We start from the raw sequence: 17,510 nt of genomic DNA, 5'->3' as shown, positions 1-17,510 counted from the left end.
CTCTCTCTCTCTCTCTCTCTCTCTCTCTCTCTCTCTCTCTCTCCTCATCATTTCCTCTCTCAGAACTGAGCTCTTAGCTGAGCTGAGCTGCATAGACTGTGACTCTTGCCAGATAGGAGCAAAAACTCCCCCTCAGTTGCAGCCATAGACATGAGCAAATTCATCCAAGCTAATCCAGGCGCCTGTTGTGTTTATCTGCGAGTGAGATGGATAGGAAAAGGCCTGGTCTTAGAGTGTCAGGGGGGAGAATGGGGGTGCAGGCGGTTCATCTGTTGCTTATTGTCATCCAAACACAGATGCATTATATTCCATTGAACACAAGCCTATTGTCTGTAGTAACTGGCATTAGCTACAGGTTGTATTCATCTAACATATTGACGTAAGATTTGATAAGACGAGGTACAAAAGAGTCAAGTGTGACGGTGATTTAGTATGCACCTAGTGACCTCATCGCAGGGTTGTCAGGTAGGCAGTGGGACACGGCTCACCTACTTTAGCTCATCACACTCCCATCTTCCTTCTCCTCCCTCTGTCTTGCTTGTCCCTGATAGCTTTTACCGCTCTGCTGATTTCACAAATAGGCCTCATTGATTGAATCTGATTCTTCTGGATAGAGCAGCTTTATTGAGTGGCTTTTTCACTGATGGACAGGAGCGCGAGGGTGTGTTTGTTTGTTACACACACGCATGTGTGCATGTTAGGGATGATAAAAGAAAACATCCCTTTCCTCATTGCTCTCATTCTGTAATCCAGCAGCTATTCTTCTCCTGGGAATTTCAGCTTCCAGATCATTACAGACTCACACATGAAGCATGCTCGCAAAGGGTCCTAGTGATCGCTGTATCTGAGGTAATGTTTTATTGTGGGTTGGGCATGCTGACTGAGGAGTCTGTTAATTGTCACGACACCTTGAGCAAGGCAACATTAAAGTGTTAACTGCTCTCATTGGCACTGTCCATCATTCAACTAAGCGGTGCTTCTAGGGTGGGAAACTGGCCAAGTAAACCCGGAGCTACATGATTTAAGTCAATCCATCTCCACTCCAGCAGCGTCACTTTTTGGTTTTCTTCTCATCTCACCGCTCCCATCTGCAGCCATTTTAAATCTGCCATCTTAGCTGTTGCGTAGCTCAGACCCCGGCGCTAATATTGCCAACATTTACAAAACAGCAGTGGAATATTACACAGAACAAAAACAGAAAAGTAGGGAAATGTTGCAGGGGGAATTTGTATTTTGATGTGGGAAAATGAGCTTGTTTCAGATGTAAAACAGAAATGATCTGTCGGGGTTTGGGGGCTTTAGCTAACAAACTGTGTTAGTGAGAAGATGGGGCTGTATCAGCAGCCCTCCACTGAGGATACACACATTTCACACATAGCAGCGCACACCTCATCCTAGCAGCAGCATCTGTGCTCTTCCCCTCTTGCTGCCCTCTATTTTGTGTGTCTCTCCTCTCAACAGGCAGTGTGCCACCAATGTAGCATTGGATGGATGGTGGCACCCTCTTCCCTTGCGCCCATTTAACCCCCACAACCCTACAGATCCATCATTATACAACACACACAAACACACACGAGTAGCTCTAACATTCATATCCCAGCATGCATTTGCCCTGCTCTGCAGCCTGCTACACAGCAACCCCGTTATCTTCCTCTCCTATTGAGTCTCACCTCTAACAACCCCCCAAATGTGCTCATTATTTTGTCTGATTTCAAAATGTTAGTCAGTCGTTAGGTGCAGCCAAATGCACACCAAAGATCTGAGTCTATGCACTCATATTGCTGGGATAAGCCATGCTCACAAAGGCTACCTGCATTTTATTTGAGAGGGAAGACTACTAGTTTATTTAAATTATAGTTGGGAAGCAGCATGCCTGTGTGTTCGGTAAAGCTTGCGACATGTATAGGTTTAGCACAGTGGATATTGTTGTACAGCTCTACATGCAGTGGCAAAGGCAGAGATAAATGTTTGATTTATTGTTGTCACAATAAATTGATTAGGCTTTGAAAGTATTGTGCATATAGTCCCCTTCATGGTTTTCATCTGGTGAAGTTATGTTCCTATTTTGTACAGGCTTTTTCTCTTTACTTTCCCCATTTCTCAATTTTGTCTGGTACGACGGATTGGCTCCATTCCAAAGAACTGCTGACACAGTTTTTGGGGAGACATACACATAGAAGGAAAGAAAAAAAAAACAAGTGTTCTGACTTGTGTGAGTCATTAGTAAATTGTGACAAGCTTCTTTCTCACTTTTCTAGTCTTTTTTTTTTTTTGAAAAAAAAACAACTTTACAAGGTTGTAGAGGTCGTGGTCTGATTGACTTTGTGATGTAAATAACTAAAGATGATCACAGGGAACTGGAGGAAACCAAAATAGCAATGAGAAATTGGATTCAATAACTGGCCTTGTTTTAGGTGTGATAGGCAGCTATTTCAGGGCCTGTTCATTCATGTGTGCCGTTGTTTACATAGAGATTGTAGCATCTAATTAGTAGTGATCCTCGCTCTCTATTGAAGAGGGCTTATTGGCCCATGTTAGCAATGTTAGCCACTGACCTGGGCCATGTTCAGTTAGCGTTGATGCTGCATGTCAAGTGGTCCTGTGCTCACCTCTAAGTCTGATTATGAGGGAACAACATAGGGCTTGGTACTATTTAACAGCAGCTTGTGTGTGGTTGTGTGTGATTTAGGAGAAAGTGTACTGCTCATAAGGAAAAGTTTAGCTTAGGGTTTGATTTTGTCAGGAATACTACATTGAGAGTAGTATATTACCATGTTTTTTTGAACAAAATGAAAAAATGCTGAATCTGATTGTAATGCAAAGCTGTTGTTTTTTTGTTGTTGTTTTTTTTATTACATTATTTCAGCTCTGTGGTGCACATTGTCAATTTTTGATTAATGAAAGAATGTATAGGGTGTGTCTTGCATAACGATATTACAGGTCCTTGATCTGTTTCTTTAAGAAAAAGATCAGAAATATTTGGTGTGATTTTTGTACTTTTTAAGACATCCCCATTAAAAGAAGAGAGAGACAGAGCACAGTGTAGGTAGTGAGAGAATTTCTTTGCTTTATTAATTGGCAGCTCCGTGGTGCACTAAACATTGCGCACACACACACACATACACAACTGAATACTGTGTATACTCTGACGCCACTGCCTTATGTTTCGTCGAGGGAGACCAGCCTCTGTCACTTTTTCTCTTCCTCTCTTGGTGGCTGTGTTGAAGAGGAGTCTCGGGGGAGGCTTAACTCTGAGCCCTCATCTTCTCTCCTTTCTTTCTCTCTTCCCATCCACGTCTTTTCTTTCCTTATCGGCCTCTGAATGGAGCGGCAGGCTGTTGTTGAACTGTGAATTAGTCCAGGAGACAGACTTTGCACATAGGTAGAAAAGAAGAAACAGAGGAGGTTCAGGATTTGCCTTCCTCCTTTTGTCACAGGCACCAAAAACAGGCTAGCTTGCCTTACTCTGTGTGCACGTGATTTATTGACATGCAGATGCTGAGTGTACTTGAACCACCTGTCATTGTATTTGTGAGTTGAAGTAGGGAGCGAACAAGCATCACAATTTTAACTTCGGTTAAATAGCAGCAAAAGACAGAAAATCAATAGTTCACTTAAGGTTGACCTTAGGTCAGCAAGGCTTCACATACTCATCTCTGCACCTTTCAGTTTGGAGAGTAATTCACATAAGGCCCTGCTTAAATTATGATGTACAACCTGGAAAGTCGCAGGGGCTTTTGTGTTGTCATGGTTATTGAGTGTTCGGTAGCTTCAGGGGATATGGAGTTTGGGGGGTGGGGGCTGTAAAAAGAAAAGGGGGAGGAATGGATGGGTGTGCGTGGGAGGACGGGTGCTATCTTAATTGCTTTCCGTGAATAATTTCAGTCCCCTAATTTGGCGATAATGACAGTGGCTGCTGCTTTTGTATTTATTTATCCAAACATTAATTGACAGGACTGACATTAGCTAGGGCGGTTATGGCGCATTTGATTGCGCACAAGGGAGCAAGGAAAATTACAGTAATTATCATTCTGATATGGATTATGAATATGCATTCCCACACTTAATGTCTCTGTCAGCATTTTCGTAACAACAAGGCACTCTGCCATGACAACAGCACTTTCGCTTATCTCCATCTCTGTTTCCCTAAACCCAATCCAACTAGTGCTTGTGGAGAACAGATGACGTGTCATGTCCAAGTGATTTAGCTGCCCCATTGTAGCATTTTAACATCCAGACATGTGGTAAGATGAAATGGTTGTCATGTAGATTGTTTCATTGTAGATTGGCCCTGAAAAGGGGCCTCAGCTCATGTGGAATTAGTGTGCGGTGTGTTTTTGTGAACGCATATTAAACTTTTGTTTTTCACAGGCGGAGGGAGAAGACAATTTGAAGAAGATGCAGCTGATGGAGCTAGCTATCCTAAATGGGACATACAGAGACAATAATGTCAAAACACGTAAGTGAACTGCAGAGAACACACACAGATACCCACACCCACAATTTACACTATCCATCCGTTTTGCACCATACATAACTAATCTTTTAACTGCATAGACTACACTTAATTATATAAGAAAAACATCCTATTTTTTACAATTATTTGTCAATAACTAACACTATTTACCTCCATTAAGTTTGTCAAGTTAGAACTAAACTGTACATATCATCATGTTATCTCTGACCACTACCAGACCTGTTTCCCAAGCTCTCCAAACTATTCAATTTGTCTTCCACCCATGAGTAGGACTGTTCCTATTCTGTTTTTCTCCATATTTCTTTCCTCCTCAGCCATTCCTCCATCCGTCCTTTCTCCTGCAATTGAGATGCTATCAGTCTGTATTACTTGCTCCTGGCAGACTTTCACCACATTGCTGTATTTCACTTGCGCAACTCTGCATGTCAGTCACGAGATCACAAACCTACAGTGTTTGTTCTGTAATCACCAACTGATATTTGTAAATGTAGCAGTAAATTATATGCATTCCACACATTATACTTGTATAGCAGTTTGGTCCAGAATTTGCATGTTTTCTCTGGACCTTAAATGGGTTCTTAATTATATTTCAAAATGTAATTATAAACCCACGTATATAATGGCTTACCCTGTACATTTGGGCTCAGATTTATAATATGAAAGTTTAAGTGACTGAATTCCAGCTTTTCTTATTTAACATCTGCTCAAATGGCAGCCATGGTGGACTAGCCCGCCACCTGACCGCAGTATTAGTAGCACTCGATTAAACTGACCCGCCTTTGGGGAAGCTTCTGTGGCACGGCTCATAGCGAGTGCTAACGCATAACCACTTCAAAAATTGTATTTGTATGTTTATTTATCATCCAACCTAAATTGACTGCTGACTGTGGAGAGGATCAACATTTTCTCTAAACTACTAACAACTTCAAGTTTTATGTGCTACCACACTGACCTTTATATCAAATTCAAGATTCTGTTTATGTTTTCTTGTGTAAAGAAAAAGAAATGCTTCCTCCTCTATGTATAGTCAACAGCTCTGTTTCTGTTGGCATGTGTGTCATTTACCTCACCCATGCCATTTCCAGTAGATGAATGTGTAGCTGCTATGGTGATTGGTATGCTTCAAATGCATTGCAATGACAGCAGTATTTTGTGCTTCTTGTGTTTTGGTGTACGGGTTTTTTTTAAATTTGTTTGGCTATGTTGACCCTTTTTTTTTTTTTTTTGCAACAGATTGTCGCTTTGTGGTTCACCACCATGATCATTGCATGAACTAATTTTCCCTTTTGCTCCTCTTCTCTCCTCTCTCTCTCTCACTTCCCGTCCCCCTCCCCTCTTTTCCGCCTTTGTATTTTCACCCTTCACTGTTCCTCTTTGGTAATGATCAACCACACTACACTTTATCTCTTGTCCTCTTTATTTCTTTCTTCTCCTGTCCTTCACTCTCTTGCTTATGGCAGCCACCCTTGCGTTCTCTCTTGCAGCGGCAGCAGCAGCCGCTCAGGGCCCCCGCCTCATAGCGGCCCCCACAGGTCAGGTGTTGCCTCCCCCGGCACTCCGGCCCCCAACACCAGCTGGGGCCCCCATCATGAACCTCATCCGGCCCACTCAGATGGCTGCCATGCTGCCCAATGGCACCCCCACCCTGGTGCCTCCCACACCGGATGCCGGGCTTATCTACACCACCCCTTACGAGTACCCTTACGCCTTGGCACCCACTTCCCTGCTGGAGTACCCCATCGAGCACAGTGGGGTTCTAGGTAAGAGAGCCTGGGGAAGCATGGGTGCAGCAGGTACAGCGGCCAACTTTAGCCAGCCTGGACAGGAGGGCAGCTTGTTTTACCCCGGAGCTGGGGTGCTGGACGCGGCTTCCATGAGCCACAGTCAGGACTTGTTGAAAGGTAAATATGTCGTGTCCACCTGAGGATTTAAAAAAATAAAAATAAAAAGACAAACTCACAGGGTGGATGTGTTGGTGAAGCTCTTGGTGATGGGATGACCAGCTCATATATGTGGCTCATATGGACACTATATTAAAATGGCAAAGGGGGACAAAAATTACCTTTTGAGGGCTAGGCTATTGGAAAAGTCTGTTTATAATTTAGACTGAGGTTATTTCACTGTTTTAGTTACACTCTCGTCGAACAGTTGCGCTCTCAGGTTTACATTGCCTCTTTTCTGAAAGGTTTCTATAGGAGGACTTGCCTCAGTGTGAAATGAGGCAGATTGAAAGAAATACACTCAGATACACGCAGCCTGCTCTCTAACCCTTTCATGCACTGGCCTGGAGGCATATTCAGTCTGGCGGCAGATCCCCTTGGATTTCTGCAGCTTTTGAAATCATTTCTCTGTGCTGTTCTCTGCAGGCAGGCCTTGATGCCTGTAGATAGTCCCTCTCTCACTCCCACTGGGGATGTTCATTAAATTCCTCCAGTCTTTCCTTTTTTCTCCTCCTTCCCTTCTCTCCATTGTTTTAGCTTCACCCCTCTTGAACTGGAGCTCTGTGCCAATACCTGACGTTCCCTTTAGCTTCTATGTCAGGAGGACAGCTCAATATGAGGGTCTAGAAGTTTTTTCTCAATGGTGCTTAAGCTCCACACATCTGCTACCAAAGAGACAACTGAACATCTCTTGAAGAAATAGTCAGATATGTAGTCCATATGTTATACTGAGGCTGTAGTTAAAAAAGTAAAGCTGTTTCCCTCGCTAAGACAGCAGAGGTCTTTGTCAGTTGCTTTCCAGCTTTAATTTGACACAGTACTCCCCTAATGTTGTCCACAGCAGCAGCAGACACAAGTGTGATTTTAGCTGACCTGTGTATTTGAGATGCCTCTGGGAGTCATGTGTAGAACAGACAGGGGCAGCTGACTGGCTTTTCTCTCTTTAACTTGCAGGGTTACACCAGCTTAGTGCATTTTATTTACTCACACTATCGATTGGTGCCTTCAGCAACACAGGGCTCTGTGGAACACGCTCACACACACTCATGGACTTGGCGTGGCTGCCTGCGCTACTGTATCTAGCCACCATCGGCTTCTCTGAGAATAAGGAAATGTCAGGCCATCTGCTACTTCAGAGTAGTCTAGTTGGTTGCATAGTCATCAGCCAAAACCCGCTCTTTACAATGCCAGAACGAAATCCTTGTTGAATATTTTAACTTATTTTACATGTCCCCCTCTTCCTTTGGGAAGGCTTGATGTGTTTTTCTTAATTCCTATACGCATCATTTTTTTTTTAAATACTTGAACATACTGTGATCCACAAACAGTTTGTTTGTGTCATGTATATGAGGTGGCATCAACCACTGCAGGAGGAAGAAATCAGTTGTGACAAATATAGGAGCAAAATGACAGTCTCTGCCACCAGTGAGCAGATTGACCTGGAGAGAAATGGTGAAAGAGGGAAAGAGAAAATGAAGGAGAGAGGGAGAGGCAGGTGGTGTCTGGTACTATTCAATTACCATCAGAGCTGTATTGGATTTCCCCACCTTTCAAAATAAAGAGACAAATTTCTCTCAGTTCCCCTCTGGATCCCACAGGAAGAATCACATTATTTTTCTAGACAGCCCAGAAGCCTGTACCCTTTACCTGCCCCCTTTTCAAAGAGTCCCCCATAGAACTCTGAGCACTGTGGAATTTTAGTACTTAAGTTATGCATTTTAAAATGCCAAGTAAATCTCCAAAAAGGTGTATTATTTTTTTCTACTGCATTTTTCTACATGTAAAAAAAAACTGTGTGGTGTGTATATGTACTATAATCTGTATTACGTTAATCTGTGTATTGTTGTATTATCCAAGCATTATAAATGGTAATGGTTAAAAATGTGAATGTTGTTACTGTAAAAGATGACTGTTTTTCCCCTCCTCAAAGTGAATGGTTTCTAACCTTGTGGACCTGTTACAATCTAGGTGCAATGGCTACTAAAGTGAGACGGCATGACACGCGGGTCCATCCTTACCAAAGGATTGTGACCGCTGACAGAGGTCAGTTTAGTCTCTGAGCTACACTTTGCTATTGACTGATGCATTTCAATGATTATTATGCCTAATATGCCTCAATGCCTTAGTTGGGAATTTGTACATTGTCTGTGTTGTATTATTTTTTTTGTTTGTTTTCTTCCCCCCTACCACCTCTCCTACCCCATACATCCACACACCAGCTAAATGGTTGATTGTGGTATGCACATTTTGTTTACATTTAGTACTTAACATATACCATATATGTAGACTGTGTATATGTCAAAGCTCAGGCAAAAGTGATCTTAAAAGGTTTTGGTTTATGCAGCTGTGAAGCCAGGGCAGGTAGTTCTTTGCAGGCAGTGTTGAAGGTGTTTAATGACATTCCTCTGATGTGAGATTAGAGCCTAAAATGGGGCAGGCTTGTTCCCATACATGATTTATCTCCTCGGCTCATAAGGAGCAAAGAAAAAGGAGAAGCATTTCTATACTGTATCTGAGAGAGATAGCAGGCAGAAGATAAGTAGCCATGCTGCTACCAGGCACCATTTCACCTTTGAAATTTAAATTTATTTTGGATTTTTATTTTTCTATGGAAGATAGACACGCACAGACATAAGCTGAGGTAGCTTGCATTCTCTCCAATGTATTGCAAATATATTGAAATAAAGCTAAAATACACTTTTAATATTTCAGTTGTACATGAGGTACTGTCATTTTATATTTGAGCATTTTATATCAAATGTATTTATGGTTTTGTGTATATTTATACTATATAAAAATATACTGCTAAATAAAGAGAAAGAATCGGAAAACATCGATTCATCTATTCATTGCACATTTAACGCTAGTCACAGTTATCCCTCACGTAACAATAGTTATTGTTATCCAGTCTCCTTACCACTAATCACACTGTTTGTAACTTGCACTCGAACTTTAAAGACACTAAAACACTAGATTTTTGTTTGTCTGTTCGACCTCTCTCTGCTTCAGTTTTTTTGGTTCTGGGGCAATGTGCGCTTAAATTAAACCACCAAGCTACCTGATTGAGGGCGGAGCTTAGCAGTTGGGATCATGATGTGAAAACATCATGATGATAATGAGATTAGCTGGGTTCATCTCATATTGGCAAAGGAGATTAGGAGCAGGGGGCAACATAAGAGATTGCATTCATTTTATTGTTAAAATGATGTCATTCCAGTCTCTTCTTGCTGACACTAATATCTTTTCTATCTTTTTTTTTCTGTTTGTTTTGTTTTTGTTTCTAACCACCTAGCCGCCACCGGCAACTAACACATGACCTTCTGACCTCTGAACTCTTCACCCAATGACGAGCCGCCCCAAGCCTGCCTGCTGATCAGTTAACTGGTAATTGCCTTTTGCTAGCCTCTCGGACGCAAGTGAGAGAGAGAGAGGCACCTGCCCGTACAGTTACCCTAACACGTTCTGACAAAAAATAGAAACCTACGCAGAACCTTCACAGAAAACACAACAAAAACCCAACAAAAGTTGTGTATTATTCATTTTTTCCCTCTGTTCATTGAGTTCAATTCCCATTCTTTCTCTTTCTTTTTCTTCATGAATCATACACTGGGTGGATGTGTTTGTGGTATTACTCATAAATCTGCACTGAATTATATAGCAATAAAGACCCCCACCCACCCTCCTTTATTTACTCTGATTTGGTGACCTCACTTGTATGAATCAAGTTCAGTATCTATTTGACGCAAACCATTTGGTGGTTTCAGAGTAATGACATAACCCCACTCAAACGCCCCCAACTCCCACCCCACCCCACCCCACTCAAAATATGTATTTACTTAAGAGCACCTACCTGCTCCCACCCTTGTTCCAACATCCACCTACTGGGAGAGAAAAAGAAACAGAAGGAAAGAGAACATACACTCGCATTAACTTGTTTAATTTCTGTCATTATTCACATGTAGTTCAGTTGTTGAGCTCTAAAATGTAATTATGAGCTGACACATTCTGGGTGTGCCCCTCTAAACAGCTTTCTGTCAGTTTGTTTTGTTTTTTTTAAGCATGGCTGAAATGATTGCAAAAGGAGCTTTTTATGATTTATGTGTTTTTTCTTCTGTCTTTTTTATGCTTTTCTTTTGAGTCATTTTCTCCACTTGATTTTGGTTTTTCTGTTGTTCATATTTGACTAATTAGCTTTGCTTAAATAGACTAGCCACAATACAGCAGGTGGTTAACTCTGGAAAACAAAACGCAATCTAGTGTTTAAAGCAGGCTGCAGAAACTAAGAAATTATGAAGGGCAAGATGGGAAGCTCACTATTTGGGCTGATGGGTTTGTTTGTGTGCGTGTGTGTGTTTTGTTTTGTTTTTTTAAATTAATACTACAATGAAAGTAGGGTGTGCTGAGGCTTCGGGGACATTGGAGCAGTGCTTATTAGCTACTGGCCATTGCTACACCCCCATCCACACTACATCCACTATACAGTGCCTGATGTATTTAGAAAAATATCTCAATGAGTTAGCTGAGCTGTGATCACAAAGACAAAAAAAAAAAAGTATTAAGTGTGCATATTTAGCCAAAGGGTTTCCAGTGAATTATATCTGCAATTATGCATCTGTCTCATTGAGGGCTCTCTTTGTGATTTTAGAGTTTGGAAGGGTGTGAATTTTTGGTGCCTGCCTTCAGCTGGAACAGACAGCCAGTCAGTTAGATGATTTTTATTAGATTTTTTCTGACCCATTACCGCTCTATATTTTCTGAGGTGAACACAGGCAATTAACACTAAATCAACATGCTACTGGATTACAGTACATTGCTAGGGGGAAGGGCACTTTGAAGTTGTGTACATAAATGCTTTGCCATGATAACCTTCTTCTAAATTAAGTTGTTTCATCAGCCTCATTGCCAAACTAGTGTTTATTTCTTCATTTTTCTTTTCTTTTTTTTTTCTCTCTTGACATTTGGCCAAGTTTTGTATTTTTTTTTAAATGCATTTTTATTTTTAACCCCAGTTGAATATTTTACATTAGCCTGAACATGAGGTCGGCACAATCGGAGCCTTCCTGAAGATTAGTTACTTTTATTTTTGTTTGTTTTGATTATATTACTGATGAAACTTCACATGCCAAACCATCCAAAAAAAAGCGCATCCACAATGTGTCACACCTCCTGTGATCGTAGTCTAGTTTCTGAGCCCACAATCTTTTGTTCAACTCTCTCAAGAAAAAAATAGGATGTGAAAGCCATGCCTGCCTGTTCAAATTGCTTTATACATACGTCTTATATATATATATAAATATATATATATAAATATATAAAAATGTAGATATCTGTCATTGCATATACAAATACAGAAGAGAACAAAAAATAGATAATTTTACAGGGTGCTGGAGATGAGAAAAAAATTGAAAAATCTATTTTTGGCAATTTTAGCTTTTGATACTTTACTTGCAGTTACAAAATCTGAAAAAAAAACAAAATAAAAAAAGGTTTAAAACAGTATAGTGGTAAACAGAAAAACCAAGTGGGTGAGAAAAAAAAATGGTGTTACCTTGAATATGATTGGAAAGGAAGACGAAGACCAAAACAGTCATAACCCTTGGGAAGTTAGCGAGGATCAGATTGAGACGGACGCCTAGAGAGTTTAAAAGGATCAAATCAAAGTGCCTTATCAACAGTGGTTTCTGTTTTCTAGTATTCCAGTTGTGTTCAATAATATCCAGCACCCACCAAGACGGCGCAGAGAGGAATGGCTAGTGTTAAAAGCTCTGAATAGTCGAGCAGGGTAGCTCCCACCATATTGTGGTGTTACCGAAGTTATTCTATGCAAAAAGAATAGCAGTCGTTTTGACCAGCTAAAATATGTGCCATGGTTTTGTCTTCCTGAAATGATTTTTATTTTTGTTTTCCTTTACTTGCTGGCCCTTTACTCTGCTGTATGAGCAGGTTTTGTTTTCTTTTTATTTAGATATTACCATATGAAATATTGTCTGGATTTTTGGTGACTGTGACTAACTTCCTAGAACAAATTGAACTGCCAATAGCAAACCCAGTAGTCTGCCAGAACATGTTTTGATTATGAGCTGAGAAAAATACATAGAATTCAAGGGAATGAGTAGGAAAAGTGGGGTCATGGTCCCGCTGGCTTTCTGCCCGTTTGTTTCAACAGCTGCAAACTGAAAGCATCCAGTCCATGTCTCTCACTGTCAGTTTGACAACAAACTATCAATACAATCATGAGATTTATCATGGACAAATGAAATGCTGGATAATGAAACTGTGTTTCACAGCCAAATAGTTTTCAGTTATTGAAACAACTGACAGTTTATTGCTGGAAGGTGAAATAAACTCATAATATTAAATTGAGGAATTCTTAGATCCAATATAACCGTTGGCAGTTTGTTTTTCTATTCATAGCTCTTTCATCATGCTGTTACACCGAAAGGTCAATGAATTTTTCTTTTTCAGTGTTATTATTTTAAATTGAAATGCAATATTAAAGTGGAGCAAGAGATGGCTATTCAGCATTTGACAGTATTAAGAAAATTCCCTCTGCAATGTTACAACTTGCTGTGTCATTGTGAAAGGCTGGATAAGTCCATCAGGTGAAAGGTTGACTCTATACCTACCGTATTCTCTCTGGCCTGCCTACTACATGTATGATAATGTAATTAACAGCCATTGTTACAGGTTTATAATGTATTTTTCTAATCTCATTTTATATGTATATTAATCATGTTTCTGAGTGCTTTCTTTCTTTCTTTTTTTTTTTTTTTTTTAAATGAATCCCACTGCAACTTTTCCCCCTTAAACGGCCCTCCCTTCCTCACCCCGTTCTCTTTTACATCTTGAAATCTGTCTCTTGTTGGGAGTGTTGCCTTTTCCCTGTTATATTTTGTTTTATTTTCTTGCCAGTTTCCAGCTTGTTTAACTCATTAGCTACTTTATTAGTTTCCTTGTCATAAGTATTTTTACATGCTTGCATTTAGTTTTCATGGTGTATGCTGTTATTTTTCTTATTAACCTCTTGGCATTTATTTTAATAAAACATTCTTAGTAAGAATTTTACTAACTTGCTGATATTTTGTCTTGTGTTTTTAACCAGTTTCATGAATGTATTACCTTGGTCTGGTTCACGGACTAACACAATTAAAACCAGTGTCTGGCCACCATTTCCACTGACTGACACGACATAAACACTGACACACACACGCACACACACACACACACACACACACACACACACACACACACACACACACACACACACCCTAACTGGAATCTGCACGAGTTGATAAGCGTCGCTCACTCCCGCTCACGCACTCTCACCTCTGTGCTGGAGAAAAACCTGCTGACACTCTTCATACTCGCCCCGCTCAGTTACAACACTGCTGCTGTTGTCTCGTCGTCTCCCTTAGAGACGACTCTTTTGTTAGTTGTCCTGTCCTTCTGTGTCACTGACCCCTCCCCCATGAGACGGCAGGAAGTGTTGCAGAGGGGGTGGGTGGGTGCGAGCGAGGGAGGTTTAATAAGCTGCACGTTGCTTGAGGTCACTGGTTAACTTCTGGGTCAGCTCTTGAACAAAGCACACTCTGATTTTAAATGGATTTGTCTGTACACTCGGGTTACTCTCAAAGTAAAACAAAAAAAAACCCCGGTCCCCACAGAGAACATTTTTCCACAGACAGCCTTTCTCTTACCATTAGTTAGTGCAGGACTAATCACAACTGTGCAAAAAATAAATAAATAAATAAATACTGCACATTAGTCATCTCAGAAGGATTAATTTTACTGTGAATATGTAGAGCAGAACATCTCATCACCGCATATTATAAACGTGGTGAGTTATTTACAACAGACACTCGGGGCGAATTTCTAGATGACAGTTGTGTGAATGTCTAAAGCTGTCCGTTGTGGGGTTTTTTGTCGTCCCCTTCCCTTGCATCCGTGGCTTGTTATGCCTGGATAGCAGCATTACAGTTATCACCAGCTGTTGTCTGTTTGGTGAACACTTCTCCCCATTCAGCTTATTGATATAACGGCTAATACTGGGCCATTTGGGAGCATCCATAATGCTTAGACACACACCAGTACACCATGCCAATATGAAGAGCTTTGGGATCAAAACAACTTCACTATTTCTTCCAGTGTAAAATGCTGATATGGCTTTCAGCTCGCCAGTATTTATTGTTTTGGGGGAGATTTTTTTTTTTGTCTGAATCACTGCCAGTGTTCATCCTCCTACTGTGTCAGTGCACTCGTCCCTGGGTTCATTCAGCTTTCTTCTCCCTATTCAGCTTTCTTCTCTCTTCCACTAATTCGAGGTATTGACGCTGACACGCAAGCAAAAGATTAACTTCATTAATCCTGATTATTACTTTAACCCACTGAGTGGTGCCTCCAGATTTGTTTTTGGTTTTTTTCCCTCCTTTTTTTTTTTTCTTTTTTATAAATCTGCACAACAACTCGGCCTTAACTGCTGCAATTCTTTTCATGTCTCAACGAGCAAAGAACACAGATTAAAAGTGTCTAACATCAAACTTAACATTTCTCTTCTCTCTGAAATTAACATTTTGTGTCTTTGATCTGATAACAGGTGTTTTTCGCTAACACCTGCTTGTACGCCAGCAAGTAGAGGCAGAGATTGGATTACAGGCAGCCAAACTGTTGTTTTGTTTTTGTTTTTTTTTAACATTTTATGATGTTAGGCGTAAGCTTTTTTTATTTAATAATCATCAAGCATTGGCCTTTTGATTGGCTCCTCTGTGCCATAATGAGCAACCTGAGCTAAGAATCCGTCCAGTCCGTGTATTTGTGCTGTCACAAGTCTTGCCTTTTATGTCGGAGAGGTTTTCAGTGTCTCGCTCTTAAAAAAATAAAAATAAAAAACTAAAAAAAAGAGCTGATGAAAACGGCAGTGAAGCTATTTTCCGAAGCACAATGTACTACAAACACTGCCTAAAATATTGCAGCTGTGAGTTTGGGGGAAAAAAAAAAGTGCCTTTTTTCTCAGATTGGGAAATTATATATTTTTATACTGTTATCATTCAAGTGCCAATTTTCTGTCTCCCTTTATCTCGCCAACAGCTTTTTTGTTGAGCACAAAAAAAACTAAATGCCCGAGCTTCTCCTTTTTTTTTTCTGTTTTTGTTTCCCAGCACAATGTACATATTCTATTAAACTGGCAAAGTTTGACCAAATCATAGGGAATTTGGTCACAAGATGTTTTCCCACCATTAAACTTTGGCTTAATGGGTCCTGTTTTTGATTTGATCCACTGAGAACTTTTCTTTCTGATTGGACCACAGTATGCAGGAAGTGGCTGTTTGCATACTGCTGCCTTCTCTGGCTCTCAGTGCCTTTCCAAATCTGTCGCAAGGCATTCAGTGTATTTATCTACTAACTACCTTTTCACCTGTCAATCTTTTTATTATTTTTTTATTTTTATTTTTTCTTCTGTTTAACAAACATTCCTCCAATGAGTTAAACGGCAGGTTAACAAATCAGTATTGATCTCAGCGATGTAGCACTCAGGTGGTTAAAGGGCAAAAGCTACCAAAATACAGAATGAGAACATTTTTAGCCCCACTGGATTTTTTGTGTTTTTTGGGGGTTTTTTTTGGTTTTGCTTTTTTTTTTTTTTTCTTCTTTTGTTTGACAGTGATAAATATTCATTTAAAAGTTAAAAGCTTTTTTTTTTCTCCTAAAATTATACTAGAATGATATTATATTGTAAGTTCCTCATCCATATAGTGGTGCACTAATATCTGTGAGATCTTTGTGGAGTTGTAAGTTTTTATGTGAAGTAGTCTTTATTTTGTTTTGTGTTACCTTGATTTTATAGAAGGTTAGACTGAGAATTTTGAATAGGGTGTAAAACATGTAATGCCAGTTTTTGTTGCTCACACCAAAAAAAAAAAAAAAAGAAAGAAAAGAAAAGAAAAAGGAAAACAAATGTCATGTGTGCAATAAAGAACCATATTTACAAGCTTCCCTCTGACTGCTCTACCTGGACTGGTTCCTTTTGCTTCTGCGCTCTTTATCGGTGACGTCATTTCTCTGGATTTGCTGCTGTGACTTTGGGATGTTGAAGGTAGGTGCGGCACATTTGCAGGGTGGAAAAAAAAAAGAAAGTTCAACACTGGGGGGAAAAAAAGGAAAAAACTCTGGCCTAAACCCTTAAAGTGGGATCAAGCCCTCTCGTGGATTTTCATCTGATGTTGTTGCTCTGTGAATGTGAAATGTCAACCTTCTGAGAGGGTCACATAGTTAAAGCTTTCTGCCCGGAGACGGCATTCAGTGGAGTCATTGTTGCCTTTAGACGCGCTTTTGACATCTGTGCTGATGAACAACTGGTACATAAATCCTCCTGTTTCACTTCCAGTCGGTCCCTTTCACCTCTTGCAGCCCTGCATGACGGATGACAAGGATTTGGCATCAGGGTGAAAGTTGCAAATTCTACTGCAGACTGAGCACCGACGCTGTTTAGAGGCGGGTCTATGCAGAGTGATGTGTCATCTTGTCGTTGCTGCACAGAGCGAACTCATCACAGAGATCAACCACAAACTAAAAGCTACATGTACTGAATGAGCCACATGTGGAGTTTACATGCTTCCTGATAAGTGTTTAAATAGCTGTGTTTCGGGCATGAAATGTCATGTGACCATCAGTCAAAACTAATTCAAGAATGCCAGTGTTCTTATACTGGATGTTTAAATTCAATGTTATGCTTCCGTTTGCAAAGAAGAACTGATCCCAGGGTTTTGTGTTCTCTGTTTGTCCCCAGTGTTCTTTTTTGTCCAGAGTTCCTGGAAGCCCAATGGCCTGATTTACAGCTCAAAAAGCATTTTTAATTTTGTTTATACCATCAACAATTCTTCTGACTGTTAATTTTGAAAAACCACTTTCTTTAAAAGCAGTTTTTGGTGTGACAGAAAATGATTCTTTACTTTGGGGTCTCGAAGCAACTTAGCTGAATACAGCAGACTTCCATGTGCTTTGGACCTGTGATGGGTGTTTGAAGTGGTTTTTACACAGCGCCACCCTTTTTCAAATTAAAACTCAGTGTCTGGATTTGTAATGCTGCACATTAATGA

At 40.3% G+C, this 17,510-nt stretch overlaps 1 protein-coding gene and 1 long non-coding RNA gene across 4 annotated transcripts in view; one reads left to right on the top strand and one right to left on the bottom strand.

The window, feature by feature from the left end:
• qkia (QKI, KH domain containing, RNA binding a) overlaps positions 1-10,206 on the top strand; it is a 73,836-nt gene extending 63,630 nt beyond the window's left edge. Inside the window, exons 5-8 of one of the 3 annotated variants that reach the window (XM_008306854.1) lie at positions 4,372-4,459; positions 5,962-6,378; positions 8,386-8,460; positions 9,710-10,206. In XM_008306854.1, coding sequence (XP_008305076.1) covers positions 4,372-4,459; positions 5,962-6,378; positions 8,386-8,460; positions 9,710-9,726 — 597 coding nt within the window. In that variant the 3' untranslated portion in view covers positions 9,727-10,206. Of the gene's footprint in view, positions 1-4,371; positions 4,460-5,937; positions 6,379-8,385; positions 9,124-9,709 lie in introns of those variants that run through there. The other 2 variants (XM_008306856.1, XM_008306853.1) reach the window with 2 other exon arrangements.
• Positions 10,207-10,769: 563 nt separating this feature from the next.
• On the bottom strand, positions 10,770-17,049 carry LOC103376479 (uncharacterized). Its single transcript, XR_521325.1, has 2 exons — positions 13,744-17,049; positions 10,770-12,049 (listed from the first exon to the last, which is right to left on the bottom strand). It is a non-coding gene; the product is annotated as an uncharacterized LOC103376479 (long non-coding RNA).
• Positions 17,050-17,510: the final 461 nt, after the last annotated feature.

The sequence above is a fragment of the Stegastes partitus genome, unplaced genomic scaffold, assembly GCF_000690725.1.
Source record: "Stegastes partitus isolate 25-593 unplaced genomic scaffold, Stegastes_partitus-1.0.2 Scaffold48, whole genome shotgun sequence".
Taxonomy (NCBI): Eukaryota; Metazoa; Chordata; class Actinopteri; family Pomacentridae; genus Stegastes; species Stegastes partitus.
This window is presented reverse-complemented; position numbering and strand designations above follow the sequence as displayed.